The 21,048-nt window shown below is 42.8% G+C and overlaps 1 protein-coding gene across 1 annotated transcript in view; it reads right to left on the bottom strand.

The window, feature by feature from the left end:
• The window catches only part of LOC110526373 (polypeptide N-acetylgalactosaminyltransferase 18), an 86,963-nt gene that overhangs the window by 28,200 nt on the left and 37,715 nt on the right, over nucleotides 1–21,048 (bottom strand). Inside the window, exons 2-6 of the mRNA XM_021607289.2 lie at nucleotides 14,159–14,354; nucleotides 13,262–13,428; nucleotides 4,202–4,385; nucleotides 1,016–1,213; nucleotides 438–552 (exon numbers count right to left, since the gene is read on the bottom strand). Coding sequence (XP_021462964.1) covers nucleotides 438–552; nucleotides 1,016–1,213; nucleotides 4,202–4,385; nucleotides 13,262–13,428; nucleotides 14,159–14,354 — 860 coding nt within the window. The remainder of the gene's footprint in view (nucleotides 1–437; nucleotides 553–1,015; nucleotides 1,214–4,201; nucleotides 4,386–13,261; nucleotides 13,429–14,158; nucleotides 14,355–21,048) is intronic.

Genomic DNA, 21,048 nt, shown 5'->3' with positions numbered 1-21,048 from the left:
GGGAATGGACCATCACTCACACATACAGGGAATATACTTGACTGGAGGTATGCTCGACAGTCTGGAAATATGACGTAAGATTAACACAAAGAAATATAACTGGCACAACCCAAAGCAGTCTTTGAAGTGTATAAAAGGTGTTGATTTAAATCTGTCATTTTTCTTTGCTAGGAAATAAGGGGGCCTTTAAAGACTGAAATAGAAAAAAAAATTAAATGAGTTTGGGGTGGTATAACTCCTCCTAGTCCTCTTACTATACATTGTTAATGTGTTCTAATTACAGACCGCACAACGCTTTGAGCCAGAGGACACTTTACATAAAAAGGTAGGGCTGCCAAAAACAGTGTGGATTATTATCATTGTTAATTCCCCAGGATCAGAGCCATTACCTAAATGAACAATGCCCTGTGCCTGCTGGATGTGGCGTTATTACTCACCCTGACGCCCAGCTCCACGTTCTCGCCCCCATACACCTCCATCCCCTCGTCAAGCAGGCCAATCTCCTCAAAGTACAGCCTGTCCACCACGAAGCAGCCAATCAGAGAAGGGCTCCTACACCATCACACATGGAATAGATACAACATGTATTTACATGTGTTAGTCGACCTACTGGATACTTTACTGAACTAAAAAAATAATAACTTGGAGGCATGAACAAATTAAATCAATCAATGTATATTTCAATGCGTTATATCCTGTTTTTGTCCTGCAAGAGGAAATAAGTGTTTTTACACTTTCATGTGTCATCCTCTTGGTATCTTGTACAAACTGTTACCCCAAATAAAATGTATATCTCTATCAAAAGAATATTGTGTTCCCATTACTTACAGTATATTCTAATACACCTGGATACTTAATTGGCATGTATACTGTATGTATGCATTTGCCTTGTAAATCAGAACACACACACTGCATGTTTTAACAGGTGTTATGAAACAACGCAACCATCACATTCTGCCTGCATACAAAAGATCTGAAAGAATATATATTCATAAGTCCCCATATTTCTACCTACCTAATTGGAGCACTGTTGTTGGCCTGGTGCCACCAGGCCTTGGGTGGGTTGAGGTAGCGGCACCACAGCTCCCAGTCGAAGCCCTGAGCAGACAGTGGGTACTCTTCAATCTCAAACGTGTCGTATTTGATGTTATCAAACGACGGAGAGATGATGCGTGTTCTGTCCTCCTGAATTCTCATGAGAACAGGCTCAGCCCTTCAAACACATAGTAGAATGCAATTAAGTTTGAGTACATGAGAAGCTCAATTACCTACCCTACACATGTAAATGAGGACCATGTGCAATAAATAAAAACTCTGCAATTAACTTTCTGTAACAACCCCTAAAAAAAGATCCAGGGTCCATTGTAACTAAGGGTCCAAAAATGTCAAATATAAAAAATGTGTATTATCTTACTAGCACTGACTTTGCTGATAACTACTTTAGAGGAAAAATGTATTTGCGATGACTGTAATATGTGGTTGTCTCACCCAGCTAGCTTAAGATGAATGCACTAATTATAAGTCGCTGTGGATAGGAGCGTCTGCTAAATTACTAAAATGTATATGTAAAGTTTAAGCCACTGGGAAAAAAAGAAATGTGAGAATAGAGCATAGATGTGTTAATGATTCACTTCTCAAAATGAGCACAAAAAAACAAATGCAAACAGTATACAATAGTTGTGCAATCATGCTCAGTAAAGGCTTGGATTAGCTATATACCAATAGTTACAAGTAGAGACAGGGTGGCAGGTAACCTAGCGGTTAGAGCATTGGGCCAGTAAACGAAAGGTTGCTGGTTCGAATACCTGAGCCAAGAAAGTGAACAATCTGTTGATGTGCCCTTGAGCAAGGCATTTAACCCTAGTTTGCTCCAGGGATGCTGTACTACTATGGCTGGCCCTGTAAAACAACACATTTCACTGCACCCATCTAGTGTGTGACACTAAAAACAGATTAGTTTGTAGAAGCTGATTTGGAAAATGAATCTATTGTATTCTGAACAAACCATGTGCGTAGGCACTCCTGCCAAGTTTTCAGACTGAAACAATGAATCGGCCTGTAGCAAGTGCACATCTAGGTAAAAGCATTCCTGAGGGATGCCATTTGTGCTATGTAGGTTTAATACCGAATTAAAAACAGAAATATTTTGGATGCTGTTCAAACGGCCCTGACAGATTTGGGTCAGGCTGTTGAGACCACAATTCGACGGTATGAGAACTCTGTCAGAGCAATGATCGTTGTACCCCAGGGAAGTATGTGTAGGGCCTACAGTAGGCCTCACACACTACCTGCCACACTGTCATCATAGACATGTCATGCCACCACACTGGCAACTCTTAGCTATACCTCAGGAGACAAAAGTAAAATGAAATGCATGCTCTTCAACCGATCGCTGCCCGCACCCGCCTGCCCGACTAGCATCACTACTCTGGACGGTTCCAACTTAGAATATGTGGACAACTATAAATACCTAGGTGTCTGGCTAGACTGTAAACTCTCCTTCCAGACTCACATTAAGCATCTCCAATCCAAAATTAAATCTAGAATCAGCTTCCTATTTCGCAACAAAGCCTCCTTCACACACACTGCCATACATACCCTCATTAAACTGACCATCCTACCGATCCTTGACTTCGGCCATGTCATTGGGGGTGTCCTCGGATGGGGCCACAGTGTCTCCTGACCCCTCCTGTCTCAGCCTCCAGTATTTATGCTGCAGTAGTTTATGTGTCGGGGGGCTAGGGTCAGTTTGTTATATCTGGAGTACTTCTCCTGTCCTATTCGGTGTCCTGTGTGAATCTAAGTGTGCGTTCTCTAATTCTCTCCTTCTCTCTTTCTCTCTCTCGGAGGACCTGAGCCCTAGGACCATGCCCCAGGACTACCTGACATGATGACTCCTTGCTGTCCCCAGTCCACCTGGCTGTGCTGCTGCTCCAGTTTCAACTGTTCTGCCTTATTATTATTCGACCATGCTGGTCATTTATGAACATTTGAACATCTTGGCCATGTTCTGTTATAATCTCCACCCGGCACAGCCAGAAGAGGACTGGCCACCCCACATAGCCTGGTTCCTCTCTAGGTTTCTTCCTAGGTTTTGGCCTTTCTAGGGAGTTTTTCCTAGCCACCGTGCTTCTACACCTGCATTGCTTGCTGTTTGGGGTTTTAGGCTGGGTTTATGTACAGCACTTTGAGATATCAGCTGATGTACGAAGGGCTATATAAATAAATTTGATTTGATTTGATTTGATTTACAAAATAGCCTCCAACACTCTACCCAGCAAATTGGATGCAGTCTATCACAGTGCCATCCTTTTGGTCACCAAAGCCCCTTATACTACCCACCACTGCGACCTGTATGCTCTCGTTGGCTGGTCCTCGTTACATAGTCGTCACCAAACCCACTGGCTTCAGGTCATCTATAAGTCTTTGCTAGGTAAAGCTCTGCCTTAGCTCAGCTCACTGGTCACCATAGCAACACCCACCCGTAGCACTCGCTCCAGCAGATATATTTCACTGGTCATCCCCAAAGCAAACACCTGCTTTGGCCGCCTTTCCTTACAGTTCTCTGCTGCCAATGACTGGAACGAATTGCGCAAAAAAAAATATCACTGAAGTTGGAGACATATCTCCCTAACTAACTTTACGCGTCAGATGTCAGAGCAGCTCACCGATCGCTGCAGCTGTACACAGCCCATCTGTAAATAGCCCAACCAACCACCTACCTACCTCATCCCCATATTTGTTTTTGTTTTTCTGCTCTTTTGCCCACCAGTATTTCTACTTGCACATCCTAATCTGCACATACAGCACTCCAGTGTAAATTGCTAAATTGTAATTATTATTTCGGCACTATTGGCCTATTTATTGCCTTACTTCATTTCCACACACTGTATACAGATTTTTCTATTTTGTTATTGACTGTACGACTGTTTATCCCATGTGTAACTGTGTTGTTTTTGTCGCACTGGTTTGCTTCATCTTGGCCTGGTCGCAGTTGTAAATGAGAACTTTTTCTCAACTGGCCTACCTGGTTAAATAAAGGTGAATATTTTTATTTTTTAATAAAAATAAAAAAAAGTATTCGATCAAATGTGGCTTTGAGCATGGCCATAGAGTGCTGTAGCTGAGAACCCATATGCTTCACAAATCAGTGTAAGGAAGTGTGTTAATGTACTGTGTGTGTGTATGTCATGTGACTCACCAGCCTATGTTGAACTCCACGTGGGCGTCGAACAGGGCCACAACCGGAGCGGTGGCCGCCCTCCACCCACTCACCCTGGAGCGGATCAGACCCTCCTGTTTATCATGGCGCACCACCTTGATGAAGCCGGGACGCTGGCTGTTGGTCTCAGACACAAAGTCCTGTAGCTTCTCCTTCAGCTCATCTAAAAAGGAGACACACAGACACAAGAAATGAATGCACACAAACACACATGATTAGGCACACACACACGCAAACACACATGCACACAATAATGTGTTAAACCTAGAGTTTCCTCAATCTCTGCTGAGGTAAGTAAGAAAGGCTACTGATGATACATAGCCTACACCACACCCAATAGACTCCATCTTATCCACCTTGGGGTATTTAAGGGTAGGGGGAGGCAGCCAAAAGCACTCATGCTCCACTGCTTTGATCACTAGACCAAAGAAGTTGCCTCCAGTTGTAGGGCTCCATAGGGCTCGCTGTGCATGAGGGGATATTGCAATCCTGAAGAATCAAACCGCAATTCTATCAAAAGAGTGAAAGTAAAAGCAGGAATTGGGCACAGTTGGTGCTTTTGGCCTCAGTACAGTATTTCACTTTTCGACAAACCAACAAGTCACTACATCATCAGTTCAACATTAAGCTTGAGTCACACAAACTGTAGGTTTATGGAAATGAATGGGCCTAAATAAAGATGGTGGCATAGTGCCACGGCTTGTAAAGTGTTGCTATAGAGGTCAACCAAAGACTGTTTTTCTCTAACCCCTTACACTCATGGGTATTGGCCTATAGGGCTAAATTCAAATGTTTCTTACAGAAGAAACATGGAAAGCATACTGTATGCATAACCATGGTAGCAATTAAAAGGGAACAATTTGGAGATTATGGGGAAATTAGTGTTAGTCACTAAAGGTGAGGACACAACAGTTCACCTGACACAAGACTCAATCCAAACACTACACTGTTGATTTTATTTACTGGACTTTTTGCCACATTTGTTGACAACAAAATCTGTAAATACTCTGGATACATTCAGTAATATGATAAGAATGTTCATGGGAAATTTGGGGTAGATGCAACATAATTACAAGGGTTTGAGTAAGAGGTCTTTCTGGTGTCTCAAAATGGCCACACACCTCTCCAAAGTCTGCACAGTTCCTAAGTTATTTCAATGCACTTTTATGACTCAAAGGAGAGTCTTCAACTACAAGGTGCTTTTTATTGCTCTCCTAGATGTGCTGTTGAGGAACTAGAGCAAGCACACTTGTAGTCGTTTTGTTTGGAACACAGACCTGCATCCCCGCCATCACACAAAGTGCTGTTGTTTACTCAATTCAAAAACGATCCATTACAAATCAGAAGCTGAGTTAGGGTGGGCATAATTTGAAAGCTTGTTCTATTGCCAGCATGACTAGCTAAATTATAAAATATGATCTTACAGTGTTAGGCTTTCACAAGGCAATTCAGAAAAGCAGGATTGTCATTTGTGTGCACATAGAATGGAGTCATAAGTGCATGACTCCATTCTGTGTGTGGTTGTGAATTTTTTTTTATTCACAATACAACAAACATAGGCTCATTCTGTTTAGGACAGCCCAGTGTCTAATGCCATGGCATCTTGCAACTGATCATAAACCACTGTATATTACATGAGTTTTATGATATGGAAATGTGAAGTGCACATTTGGCTTGCTTGTGTGACATCAAAGCAGTATTTATTATAATCCTCAAAATGTCATCTTTCAAAATACATTGAGTCCTCGTCATATGCACACACCATTTCCATCACTCAAACAACCAAAAAAGTTGCCCAATTAGCAGGAGTGGTTGGGGCAACTTTGACCCTTTTCACACCACAACCGATTTTCTAGAGGTTGAGAGAATACCCTGGCTATACTGTTTTTAATAATGTGAACTTGCAAACATTCTACATCTACCTTCAGAGGGAGAGCACAACGCTCACCTGACAGTTGCCCCCTTGAAGCAAGGCAGTGGGAACAGAATTTCTTTGTTCAGCCCAACACTCCTAGAGCAATACTTTTGAAACTGCTCAAATGTAGACATTTTCCTAATATAAGATTTTATTGAGTTTTTACCTGCACTGAGCCACGTAAACTATGGAAGCCCATCCCCACCACCAACATAAATGTATAATGTCAATAGTAGATCATACAAAAAGGATATATACATTTTTAACATTATGTGGTGATTTCAGAGGTGGCATCACAGGTCCCAGAGTAAAGTAAGTAAGTAGCCTTGGCTTGTGCAAGCTGGAACAGGCTCCTGATGTGCCATCTCCTGTTTCTGTAGCATGAGGCAGCTTGATGTACAAGTAAACCCCTTGGACAGGACACTAGTCTATAGCAGGGCCTTACCCCCAATCTCCTTAATGGTGAGTGTCAAGCAGAGACATTTTTTATTCAATTTTTTATTTAACTAGGCAAGTCAGTTAAGAACAAATTCTTATTTACAATGACAGCCTACCCAGGCCAAACCCGAACGACGGTGGGCAAATCATGCACTGCACTATGGGACTCCCAATCAGGGCCAGATGTGATACAGCCTTGATTCGAACCCGGGACTTTAGTGACGCCTCATATATAAACACACACAGACAAATTATGACTGAAAACATGAGTAAACTATATAAGCAAATTCACTGGGGAGTTGCGATGAGCTGTTTTATATGGACCCCATACCCGCCACCTCAAAAAAGAAATGCATTGATATGCCTCATGATTTTCCAACTCATGCTTATCAACTACAGCCTAGAACAACACCAGCTGCAGATAGCCTAAATCTGGGCTGGTCAGGGGAAACGACGCGGTAACGTCATATATACACTGCTCAAACAAATAAAGGGAACACTAAAATAACACATCCTAGATCTGAATGAAATATTCTTAAATACTTTTTTCTTTACATAGTTGAATGTGCTGACAACAAAATCACACAAAAATGATCAATGGAAATCAAATTTATCAACCCATGGAGGTCTGGATTTGGAGTCACATTCAAAATTAAAAGTGGAAAACCACACTACAGGCTGATCCAACTTTGATGTAATGTCCTTAAAACAAGTCACAATGAGGCTCAGTAGTGTGTGTGGCCTCCACGTGCCTGTATGACCTCCCTACAACGCCTGGGCATGCTCCTGATGAGGTGGCGGATGGTCTCCTGAGGGATCTCCTCCCAGACCTGGACTAAAGCATCCGCCAACTCCTGGACAGTCTGTGGTGCAACCAATCCAGTTGGTGGATGGAGCGAGACATGATGTCCCAGATGTGCTCAATTGGATTCAGGTCTGGGGAACGGGCGGGCCAGTCCATAGCATCAATGCCTTCCTCTTGCAGGAACTGCTGACACACTCCAGTCACATGAGGTCTAGCATTGTCTTGCATTGGGAGGAACCCAAGGCCAACCGCACCAGCATATGGTCTCACAAGGGGTCTGAGGATCTCATCTCGGTACCTAATGGCAGTCAGGCTACCTCTGGCGAGCACATGGAGGGCTGTGCAGCCCCCCAAAGAAATGCCACCCTACACCATGACTGACCCACCGCCAAACCGGTCATGCTGGAGGATGTTGCAGGCAGCAGAACGTTCTCCATGGCATCCCCAGACTGTCACGTCTGTCACATGTGCTCAGTGTGAACCTGCTTTCATCTGTGAAGAGCTCATCTGTCAAGAGTTGCCTTAACCAACGTCCACATCATCGGTGCCCGGGGGAGCTGTTTTTGCTGGGGGTTAACTGCCTTGCTTTTTCCACCTTACCGGCTCGAGGAGTTGAACCAGCAGCCTTTCGGTTACTGGCCCAACTTATCGTCTGCACATGCTTGTGAATTGTTGCCTTATTCAAGAGTATAATGTGGTTTGTTTCCATTTTTCAAATGTTTAATCTGGTTAAGATGAAACGTGGCTTGCATAGTTGAAGCATACTGGTTGTGGCTATAGTCTACTGGGATAGTTCATAGGAATATTTACGGTAAAATGTCCGTTGCCGAGCGCCGAACCCTCTTGCGGCACATGACGTTCTGTTACTGATGTGAATTGAAAAGTGAATATACATATGTCAACTGAAATGTTGTCACGCTGCCTCTCCTTCAACTTTTGTTAATGAGAAGAAAAACATTTGTCGTGCGCGGAGCTCAAATTCAGAACGGTAGTCATTCAAAACCCATAATGAGTTGTAAAGACCCTGAGCTCTGACGTCATGTATAGCATGTAACTGTGCAGCCACTGCGTTCCAATTTAGGCACTTATCAGTGTCCAAATCTGCCATTTCAACCTGTAAAGGGCTTACTAATCAACATGTCAAGCCAAGTCTCCAACTGAAGGAAACACAAGGTCAACCACCTGATATCAACTGACGTCAGCGGACAGATAGTTCCAGTTAGCACGCAGGTGAAACAACTTTGAGGTACCACTGACTTAACCTGAAACATCACAATTCACTCTACAGGACAGGAAATCTTTACATTCAGAGTAATCACACATTGGGGAATAGCAGCCGATGAAATGCCAGCCAATCCAAAAGGTTTCAGTCAATTACAAAGAATATTAAATACACTTTAATGAGCTGTGTTGAGTAAACTTCCAGAGAAATGCCTACAGTATGAAGATGGGCACGTTGGAAGAGTTTTTGTTCAAGTCTCAGCGTTCTGCTGAATCATAAAGTCGAAAGATGTGGTAAATGACTCTGCACACCACCACCAGGCACCTGCTTGGTTATATCTGACGAGCTATCAGTCATCTCGCACAATGTTCACCAGATGGTATGACTACAGGCCAGGAACAGAGGGACCCCTAAGCACTACAACTACTGTGCTGTGTATGGCTGGCAGCCATAATCCAATAATCACACGTCACCATACTAAACAGTCCATCTGGGAGTAATGACTTACTGTAAACACTAATGGATCCACAGAGAAAGGGACAGAAGGCCTCCCTGCCTACATTTTCTGGGTGGTTCCCTTTTCAGTCAGTACACACATTACAACACAACGCTACGGGGATTGCGCTCCACCGAGATCGACTGAAGAACCTTTGAGAAAGCATTTGTAGCGATCCAGCAAACTGGGAACATTCGGATGATAACATCCCAAAAGCATTAATCCAAAATGTTTTTGATGAAATATCCTTGGAATGTTCTCCTAACATTCACTAAAACATCTAACAACCACCACACATTCTCATTAGGTTTCCCGGTTACCCAGGTACTATAGAATCTCACTGAATACATTTTTTTTTTTAAACACGAGATTTCTACTAGACCTAAGATACATTTTTCAGCAAATATAATACATGCAGCTGAATTTGAAAAAGTACATAACTGAATTAGATTATTTTATAATACAATGGTACATTTATTTATAATAACCACTCCAGCACCATGCAGTCCCAGTTCAGGTCAAGTAGATCGTGTTCTGAGAGAACCTTGTTTGCTGCCTTGAAGCACAACACATTGCCCTTGAAATAGTTGTTCTTTTTGGCTGAGCGCACTAGCGTTTTGTTTATCCTTGAGCAAAATTTGTCCCTCATCGATCTTTGGGGAAAGTTCAATAGCCCAACTGGACGTGCTGTGAATGGTGGGGCTGTTCCATTTCAGAAAATGAGCGTTGGTTACAAGCTGCTAGATGTTTCACAAATTGTGTTAATGCTTTCAGAGTGGCACATATCAGTTCAGTGATGGAATGGGGAGTAGCTAAATGACATTCTCTGTTCAGATCATTCCCTTTATCAGTCTCCTCAGGAAAGCAATTGGCACCTTAAGGGCACATGCTGATGACGTTTCATCAGCCGCCTTAAGTCATTTGTTTTATACAATTAATAATTAAGAGAATCAGATGTGTGTGAATTGAGAAAAAGAATGATGAAGTGTAATGGTTTCTAATGAATCATAATAAAGCACATGGAGTTACAGGTTCATTACCCTGGGAACGGCTGATGACCAAGAATATCAATCTTTTATGACTGATACCCTAACTGAAGCTCCCTATGAAATTCTCATGTTTGAATGTAATAGGCACAGTCCTACAGTTAGAGCTGTGGGAGTACCCAGCTGCACAAAACTGCAACATCCTCTCAATTTGTGAAGTCATCAAGTGCAAAGTGTTTTTCATATAGATTCAAAGTTCCTTTGATAAATATTCTGTTTTGTAAATTTGTGGAAAAAGATGAAGACAACTGCAGAATCATGGACATAATAGGTTGCTATAAAAGCAAATGCACAGTACAGATGTAGGATCTTAATTTTATCACCCTGTTGCAGGATAACTTTCCTTTAAAACGTGTTGAGGTTTAAAAAGTCTTCTGAAGTTTGTAATTTCCACTTCGAAATTTCAGACTTGATTTTTCTCTTACAAAAAATGTATTAACCCCTACAAAATATCAATTAATTACAATACACATCATAATTCACATTTCCTGTTGCTGCAGGATTATTTTCCTGCTGTAGCAAACTAGCTCAAATTAAGATCCTACGTCTGTATAAGAAGCATAATGAATAGGTGATGATATACAGTGAGCTCCAAAAGTATTGGGACTGACTGTTGTTGCTTTGGCTCTGTACTCCAGCACTTTGGATTTGAAATGATAAAATGACCGTGAGGTTAAAGTGCAGACTGTCAGCTTGTTTAGTATGCTGATGAAAATACCCTCAAATTAACTTATGAACTTTAACCTTATAGTCATTGTATTATTTAAAATCCAAAGTGCTGGAGTACAGAGCCAAAACAACAACAAATTTGTCACTCTCCCAATACTTTTGGAACTCACTGTTAAGCCATTTCCTATATTCCAAATGTGTCTTTCTAAATTGGGCACAGTTGAGGAGTTTATAATCCAGGGGGGGATGGACCCAATCCTTGTTGTTGAGTCAAAGTTTCTGTATGTACTGTAGCTAAAAGCTGGGAGTTGGCGAGACACAGAGGCTGCCATCCATCACTCAAAATGAGCCTGGGTTGGCAACTCTGTCAGGGCTGTGAATGTAATACATGAACAAATCCTCATCACTCCGCCCAGACCGAGAGAGCGAGGGAAAGAGAAAAGAAAGCGAGAGAGAGAGAGCGCGAGTGCGAGAGAGCGAGAGAGGACTGATGTATGGAGTCAGAGAAGATGAGGGACCAGAGAGTGACAGAGAGAGTAGATGGACAAAGATGGATCCTCCTTCATGCTTCTTGCTCTTGCCCTGTGATATAAGGCCTTTCTCCCTGCAATGGAGAGTAGCTGGATAACAAGGCATGACACCCTCATAGATATTCTACTCTGTCTGTTAGGATGTACCTAAGGGGTTCTCATTGCCTGTTCGTAATGATAATCATTTAGAAACTCACTCTGTGATACAACCCTGTCAGATGACCTCATGCTAATTTGAATACAGAGAAATACACAAGATCACAGGTTCAACTAAGGACTGACAACATTCCAAACAATATAAGTTCTGCTGTTAACAATTATCCTTAAATACAGTAGTGTGTAGCTCAATGTTGAAACACTGAGGAGTCATTGGCAGCCAATCCAAATCCTGCTTGGCTTCCAATGAAATCTTGAGCCTTCCTCCAATCAGTCAGATGATTGGACACCTGTCAGAGTCCCTGTGGCATGGAGACATGTCTTCCTCAGGCAGGGTACATCATCCAATCAGCCAGGCAAATTGGCCCTTCTTCCCCTCAACGGTCACAGTGTCTCCTGCATGCTAATGCTGGGTGGAGGTGGAGGTGAACTCGCTCTGCAGACAGAGATTCCCATTATGATGCTCCTGATGCTGGAGGACCGCAGCTAGATGGTGACCCCCTGAAACGGCCTCGGCAGCACCACGGGTCAACAGGATGACAACGTTTAGTAGAGATAAGATTAGAAATCATGACGATAATGATAAGGGTAAATCTATCAGAGTGAATCTGACAGAATGCTCAGGCAAACAGGTTGCAATGCCATTAGTAAAATGTCACAGCGTGACTAGCTTTCCCGAGGGACCTCAGGGGCTGCTCTCTGCCTCCCAATTACGTGATAAAATCAAAGACTCCATGGGACACGGTAATCCACTTGAGCTGAGAGAGGATGGCAACAACCTTTGGAATTTCCATGGCATCTCCAGACAGGGGCACTCAGCCTACCCCCCATACCCAGGTAATAATGGACTGTCCCAGGAGGCTGTCAACTCGCAGAGGCAATAAAGTGTGCCTCAGGTACCTATGGATTAGTAGAAGGGTGCAGGAGGTTGAGGGCACAGCAGGATAGAGAGGAGAAAAGAGGCGAGGGAGAAAAGGAAAGAGAAAGAGGGATATCTTTAAATTAGTTCTTATCCCAGCAGGGAGAGTATGAGGTTCTTCTGGCTGACCCAACCCACTGACCCACCCAACAGCATTCTTTCCAATCAGCAGTCTGCACCAACTGATAGCTGGCATTATTGACTTTTAGTGATGTCGTCCTGCACAAACTCTACAACAGCAGGAGGTTTGCCTACATCTCACAGCTGGCTTCATCTTTAATCAGCCTTCCCCTCCACACCAGTCTGTGTGACAGTGGTCATTAGTAACAGTAGACACAGGCCGCTCATCGATACGGCTGCACTGTCTTAAAAGACTGTGCTTGTGGTGAGACTCCATCGGATCAGCTGGTGTTTTAAACCAGGCACAGTTTGAGACAGAGCTCAGAACCAGTGGACTCACACAGCTGAGAGGCCATAATACAACCTCTTTGGATGGTAATCTACCATCTGGCAGATCTCCCTGCTTTTCCTGCTAATTAGTATTCTTTCACCTATCCTTTAAATCCAGTGAGCACAGCCCATAATTAAGGACATTAAAGAGCTAGATTAGAGATAGTCTACAGGAAACAAAGGGGTAATTACTAAGACTAGAAGATTCCCACAGAAACTGGAGGCCAACAGAGCAAAGGCCCAGAGCGAAAGAAAAGTACCACTGCTCAAGTTCTCAAAGGAAAAGGCAATCAAACAAAATATGGGCAAGCTACGGCTGCTTCAGACAAAACACTTGGTTGCAATACACTTTCATCATGGATCATTTCAGTTCTATAGTCTAATGATGCTCACCGTTGTCACTGTTGTCGTCAACCAGGATGATCTCTTTGAGGAGGTGGGAGGGGGTCCTGTGCATGGCAGAGTGGATGGAACGCAGGATGACGGACAAGGCCTCGTTCACAAAGATAAACACAATGCTAACTTGAGGGAGGTTAGATGGATACGTGATGTTTTTACACCTGGGGAGAAAACAGACCTATTGTGAGCGGAGTGTGGAAAGAAGGGACCTGATTTAGAGAAGTGGACATTCATAGCAATAACATTCTAGCTATATTAAAAAGATTAGTCTGTTTCTCAGACACTTCGGCAATTTGTAGTCTCAATGTTGAGGTGGTTGTTATGTTAATGTCCCTGGCAGACCTCCAAACGCAACAGCAGATGTGACAGCAACAATACAATGTGTATTTCAGTGTGATCCAGATAAAAGCATATGTGAAGCAAACAATGGGATAAGATGACACTTTTCACAATGTAACTTTATAGTGTGAGAACCACAGATAGACAGAGGGAGAGTGAGGGTATTTTATGCTCCTACTGGGTAGACAAGAGTTGGTAATCATGGGAGATAAAATTGCACCCCGCTGTTTTGAAGTAACACTTTCCTCCTCTGTTGCCTGTCAAAACAGTGAAGGCTTGAGTCAAATGCAGAGGCATATTCTCAACATGAAAACCCACTAGGCAGCTTTGTTTTTTATGCTCTCTACACAGTCAAACAAGTGGGGACTAATGCGTGCTCTTCCGTATAGTCTATCCAAAACGATCACAACTAGTGTGTTATAGTCAGACCATAGTGAAATCTGGATATGAAGGTCCTGTTAGCCCCTGGGCTACTGGTATGACTTGGATGGGGGACAGCAGAAGTTTAAGTGGGTGATATTCTCAGTGCTTCATTCAGATAGCTCAGCTTACCCATCAGGTCTGAGGTCTGGGATGGCTCTGTCCAGGGAGAGGCGGTCGCTGAGGTAGCCGTTGTAGCCGTAGTACTGAAACATCTTCAGGGCCACCCTGCGGCTGTCAGCGCTCAGCTCCTGACCCCAGTGGGCAAACAGGGACGAGTCAGAAAACGATTTGTCTCCTAGAACATCCTCTCCTTTCAGGGGGGTTTCTGTGGGAGCCAGAGAGAGAAAAAAAATATATATTTGTATAAGCCAGCCACACATAGTCCCTGCCTGTTACTGAGGGTGAGAGGAACGCTTCAATAACAAGGTCAATGTAACTGCCCTTACAACACTTAGTAGAGCTCTTACATTAATAAATACATTGATGTTACACTGCTTATGTCCACACAGCTATCACACCTTAGAAAGCAGTAACAATACTCATATCAATATACAGTTCCGAATGTTGAGTAAATAATTGTATAGTATTACATTCGTATGCAATGATAGAAAATAGACTACCCATTTATACAGCTTTTCAAGATAGATTTCCATGGTCACTGAGAAAGATGTAGTCAAGCATTGTGATGAGAGCCCTCGCAGAACGCAGCCACGGGCTAGTGGTTTGTAAACCAAAAGACACATTTAACCAAGTCGACAAAAATGAAGGCTCCAGTGAGCGTGATAAAGTGAAACATTAAAGCTGTCAGACAGACTCGGTGTTGGTACGTGTGATTACAGTGTTTACTCCTGGAATCCAATTGAATTTAAATAGATCCTGCGTCTTCCTCTATGACTCTTCTCACAGCCACACTGCGAGTGCCCCAGGGCTGTCATTTAATGCACTCATTCCTTTAAATCCCAGTGTGGAGGGATTCTACGTTAGAGTGAGGACAGAATGATACATCTGAAAGCTCTGTAAAGCTGAACGCTGCAGTGTAATTTGAATGTGACATTGTTGTACAGCTCGATTACATTTATGATCGCTGTGAAGACAAGGAAAAAAAAGACTCAATACATTTGTGCAAATCTTGAATGTCGCGTCATCATAAATTACTTTAAAGGGGATCAGTGGAAAAGGTTGTTACGATGGTTCAGTGTAGTGTGTCTATCTAGGAGCTTTCAATGGATCCAGAATGATCCTAGTTAAAACTGCAGAAAATCAAGCTGAAGAGCTGTAGGTTTTCAATCTGCTCATTCTGTTTTGGCTGCTGTGATGACCTTAAGCCTACAAGGTCTCCCATTTCTTGTCAAATACACATCTCACATGGTGACCACAGTGGGGCTCAAGTTTAGCAGGAGGACAGTCTTTGTTTAAGGGGTTTAGCCAATACCTTGTAACACAGGGGAGGTGGGAATGTCACTGAGTAGTCATTGGTTTCTATACACAAAACAAGGCAGAGTGTGCGCGGCCATTGTAACATTAAGGGAGAGCAGCTTCAGAGGCACCGGTCAGGACGCTGAGACTGAGGGGCCAGGAGGTCCCTGGGCTGAATGAAAACCTGGTCTGTTAGATGTGGGCATGTGATAGGATGCACTACGTGAAGAAAAATAAGGTAATTCATATGCAAATGTAACTATTATACAGTGTTTTCCTTCTTCAGAAACCTGGGTAACAACATATAGTAAGAAAAAAATTTTTGAACATGAAACCAAACAAAATGTCAAGGGGCCAATGAATCTAGATTGCCTCCAGCTATCTCCAGATGAACTCAGCAGGCTAAAAGAATTGCTTTGACAAGACAAATTACATTTCCCCTAACATGAGGTCATATTGAAAAAAAAAAAATGGGGTGAGAATTAGACTTGAAACAACAGCACTATGAGAATCTGTTTGATGACTGCATGACAATGAACCATTACCCTTTCACAGAAACCCACTGTTAATGGTTAAAACAAAAATTAAGCTTGACAGTGGGGAAAAAAACACTTCCATTTATTTTCCAGGTATCAAATGTGTTTTCCAAACCAAGAATAGATAAACAAGTAATGCTAAAGTTATACATCCAACAAATTCAGAAGGAAATATGTGCTTTTAATGAATTATCGAAAACTCAAAATAAACATAGCAGATGGTTGATTATTGTTTACCTCAGACTGAATGGTATACTTCCAGAGACAGAAAACAGTACCTCCAATGGTCTGTCTATCTGTAGGTAAAGGTCTCTATCAGGAACACAGTGCTGCCTTATAAAAATCAGTGCAGCATCTCTGCCCTTGCTAGCCTGCTATAGTGAAAGTATAGCATTTAATCATATTACTTGAGTCAGTGTGCAGAGCGGCATTGGACTTTCCTATGAAACAAACAACCTAGTTATTGGCTGCGTTTCAAACTCATAAAAGACACACCCCTCCTCCACTTACCCTGGCCTTATGCCCTTGGTGGAATCCCCGTGGCCATCTTTGCTGTCAGTCCAAACAATTAGCCAAGCAAGGGAAGTTGGCAACACATCATGTTGATGACACTGCTCGCGTTGCATGTGCGAGCATTGCAAAATAAATGTACACATACATGCTATTCAAATTATTGCACCCACACTGCTCGTGCGCCTCAGCGAGCATTTGCATGGCCAGGCGCTAAAATAGAAATTGGTTCTATTTGAGATGCCCAACGCCTGCAGGTCCGGCCTCTCCCATATCCTCATTGGTTTTCAGGAGAATATACCCACGTGGGTGATTGAAAGATTAATTTAGGAACATACTCCAGTAGTTTGTAGTAATGCTGTAAAGTTGGTTGCCAACCGCCATATAAAGTCTAAAGAAGAAAAAGAAGCCTGAAGGGAGGAGGAGAGATGACAAAAAACTAATTTGGTTTACCGTTTTATCTGTGGTTTACCGTTTTATCTGTGGATTAATTGTCGGAGAAGAGGACCTTGTGCATTTTAGCTAAAATAACACAATATTTCTATGCCAGGACAAATTAGCTAGCTAGCTAAATTGCCATAAATGTTTAATGCTTTTTGACCTTACCCAAATTCATATAATTGGTTCAGAGTTTGTTTTGATATTTCAACCTGCGTGCCCTGATCGCTTCTGGTGTGGGTGGACAAAATCAACATGCGTGCGATGGTGCACACACATGTCCGGTTTGGTCAGCATGTAAGCCCCTCAGCCCTAGTTTGAGATAAAGTGTGCGAGTGTACAATTCTGTTCACTCCAGGGCCAGAAACAGCCCATAATTCAATTTGCAATAATTGTACATTCGCTAAGTCTACCAAAACTTTTTTTTAATTAAACAATCAACATACAAGTGTTAAGTAAAAAAATACATGTAAAAAAAGTTAGAAATTGCTACTAATGCACGATGGCAAAAAAACTTTGTAAAAGTAATGTTTATTTTTGGTTGTATGTTAGCTAGCGCATACAACTTTCCCTGCCATCAACAGTAATACATTGTAATTTTCGATTTACTTGATATCGTCGGATAGTGTTCGATGTCTGCGGATGCGTTGGCTTCTAGCCAAGATATGAAATGTAATCATAATTGACTGTAGCGCATACAAAGCACACACACACACACACACACACACACACACACACACACACACACACACACACACACAACAGCTACCGGTGGTTCCATGATGACTGAAAACACAACTGTGGGACGAACGAGTGACGAATTTCCAGGCGGTCCATTTAAAATTAATTAATTCTTCCCTCGCCCCTTCTGTCATTGGGGTATATACTACCGGTAAAAAGTTTTAGAACACCTACTCATTCAAGGGTTCTCCTTAATTTTTTTACTATTTTCTACATTGTAGAATAATCGTGAAGACATCAAAACTATGAAATAACACATATGGAATCATGTAGTAACCAAAAGTGTTAAACAAATAAAAATATATTTTAGATTCTTCAAGTAGCAACCCTTTGCCTTGATGACAGCTTTGCACACTTGGCATTATGTGTTGTTTCATAGTTTTGATGTCTCCACTACTTCTACAATGTAAAAAAATAGTACAAATAAATAAATAAATAAAAACCCTTGAATGAGTAGGTGTGTCCAAACTTTTGACCAGTAGTGTAAATATAAAGTTGACACACAGGCCAAGTTCCCATAGTCATTCATCACTATGGGAAAGATCCGAGAACAGTAATGATGTGCGACCAAAGGTTGTGGTGCTGCACAAATCAGGAAATGGCTATAAGAAAACGGTTGAAAATGTCCACTATCAGGGCAATAATGAAGAAGTTTAAAGCAATTGGAGATGTTAGCAATCGGCCTGGAAGAGGACGTGTGTCTATATTGACCCCACCCACACACAGTGAGGAGGATGGTTTGAGTTGCCAAAAAAAAATCTAAAAGGATCACAGCTGGAGAATTGCAGAAGTTAGTTGGGTCTTGGGGTCAGAAGGTCTCCAAAACTACAGTCTGACGCTACCTACATAACCACAAGTTGTTTGGGAGGGTTGCCATAAAAAGCCTTCGCTGTCAAACAAACCCAAGCGCCTACAGTTTTATCAAACATTACTGGAACTTTCAATGGGCCCGGTTCTATGGTCAAATGAGACCAAAATAGAGCTTTTTGGAAATATTTCAAAAGTGAGAAAAATATTTGTTTTATGATAAGAATGTTTTGTCTTTCAATTATTTGACTAATTAAAAAAGGTTAGATTTTTTGTGAATATTTTGAATGAAAGACCAAGAGGATAAAAAAAGGTTTTGCTATAATTTACCAAGGGTGCCAATATTAGTGGAGGGCACTATAATGCCTGGAGCTGTAAGTTAAACATGCAGCATTGAACATTTCGCTTGCTTTGATGAACAAGGGAATGCCTCCATTCTTGATGGGAGAAGAACACCGTGATTAGGCTCAGACAGGGATGAAGTTCTAAAAGTCTGCCAATCCCAGCAAACATGCCTCCAGGCTCATTCATGTGACCACTTGTGTTGGTGATTAATTAGGCCTTCTGAGATGCTCTCCTCAGGAGTGAAGCCTAGAGCCCCGGCTGGGTAAGGGGGTTGATGTTTTGCAGACAGGGTAACCTAGGCAACTTGTACTGGCTCAGTCTGGGCAGTGTGTCATCCCAAAGGCTCTTTTGTTGGGACAAGAACGCAAAAACCCCTCAAACATGTAGGCAGCCTCTCATGCCCATTGAACACAGTAGAGGAACTCTACTGCATGCTCAGTGATCTCTGACAAAAAAAAAAATGGTGATCAGTGATGATCGCCTCGAAGACAAAAGATAGTGTTACTGAGTTTGACACTATGAACCAAGTCTGTGTAATGAATTATAAATGAATGCATTCATATATTTCTAAACGCTTATTGCTAGCCACTTTTTTATTTATTTTTTACCCCTTTTTCTCCCCAATTTCATGGTGTCCAATTGTTTAGTAGCTACTATCTTGTCTCATCGCTACAACTCCCGTACGGGCTTGGGAGAGATGAAGGTTGATACACAACCCAACCAAGCCGCACTGCTTCTTAACACAGCACGCATCCAACCCGGAAGCCAGCCACACCAAATTGTCGGAGGAATCACCGCGCCCGGCCCGCCAGAGTCGCCGCTGGTGCGCGATGAGACAAGGATTTCCCTACCGGCCCGGACGACGTTAGGCCAACTGTGTGTCGCCCCATGGACCTACTGGTCACGGCCGGTTACGACAGAGCCTGGGCGTGAACCCAGAGTCTCTGGTGGACAGCGCCCTTAACCACTGCGCCGCCCGGGAGGCCGTATTATCCCACTTTCTGCTGACACATACAAGTCCCAATCACAGTTCAACAACTCATAGCACTCTGGCATCAAAACAAGACGTTAAAAAAATGTAGAAGGCAGAAGAAATGCATAACTCAAAAACATGACACGAAGCAGATAAACTGATGTTTCAGTAGGAGAAGAAGAGGGAGAGTAGAAGGAAAGGAGGATGCATGTCAATACATGTCTAGCTATGGAATGCTGAGTTTTGATAGCATGTCGCACGATTTGCTAGCAACAACATTGAGTTACCAAGCGCATTCACACTGAGATGAGTAACACAAATGAGGAAAAAGTTGGTGGTTGTATTCAATAAAAGTTATTAAAAGCATGAATTTAAGCACACAGCGGAAGGACCACAGTTGTACAGGACAAACATAGGTACAAGTAAGCGTTTTCAGAATTTACATTTTAACAAGTAGACTGATGGTGGCTCAATGTTGTTGATAGCAAATCGCGTGACCAGTTGTCAAAACGCAACTCCGCCTCATTATAAGAGAACAGAGTTGAGCGTTCCTCAGCTAATACTGAGCGGTTCTATTTAAGTAGCCTACAACTGCAACTCCTGTAATAGGAAGAGAAATACCCTGCCGGTCTCTCGCTCCTGGCTTGTTTCTCTGTGGGTGGGAGTGTGTGTCTGTGTGTCTGTGTGTATGCGGTGGGTTCTGAAGGGCTCAGGAAGGGGGACCCAGCGGGGTTTTGCTTTAAACTGTGATGGCTCTGGTCCAGACACAGAGAGCAGCAACATAGGCCCAGACCTTATCAGCAGCAGCCCAGCCTGGTGAAGTGAGTCAGTCAGTGCGCTCCATTGTGTGTACATCAGGACAAGTCAGTTAGGGCCATGTGCTTACTGTGGCACATCCACAGAGGAGGAAGGCTGAGAGACAACATGAAGATGGAAACAGGACACACAAAGTGCCTTTATTCCTGGTTCAGGAAGGCAAACGGCACAATATAGCGAAGGGATTATGGCAACGAGAGGCGAGGGGAAGGTTTACAAAAGGAGGTCCACCGCAGAGGGAGACAAAGTTAGATACAGTGAGCAGGTCTGTATGCTGCAGCAAAACATGAGTTCCCTATGCTAACCTCCATGACAGAACACACAGAATCAACCCAGGGCGAACCGTACGGAGGGAGGATTTCTGCTGTAATATGGGAAAACAGGGATTTCAGAACAATAAGATATTGCACCAGAGCTCCGCTCTTGCCTGCCGATCA

The sequence above is a fragment of the Oncorhynchus mykiss genome, chromosome 6 (genome assembly GCF_013265735.2).
Source record: "Oncorhynchus mykiss isolate Arlee chromosome 6, USDA_OmykA_1.1, whole genome shotgun sequence".
Taxonomy (NCBI): domain Eukaryota; kingdom Metazoa; phylum Chordata; class Actinopteri; order Salmoniformes; family Salmonidae; genus Oncorhynchus; species Oncorhynchus mykiss.
The sequence above is the reverse complement of the archived record's forward strand: the minus strand, read 5'-3'. Positions and strand labels throughout refer to the sequence as shown.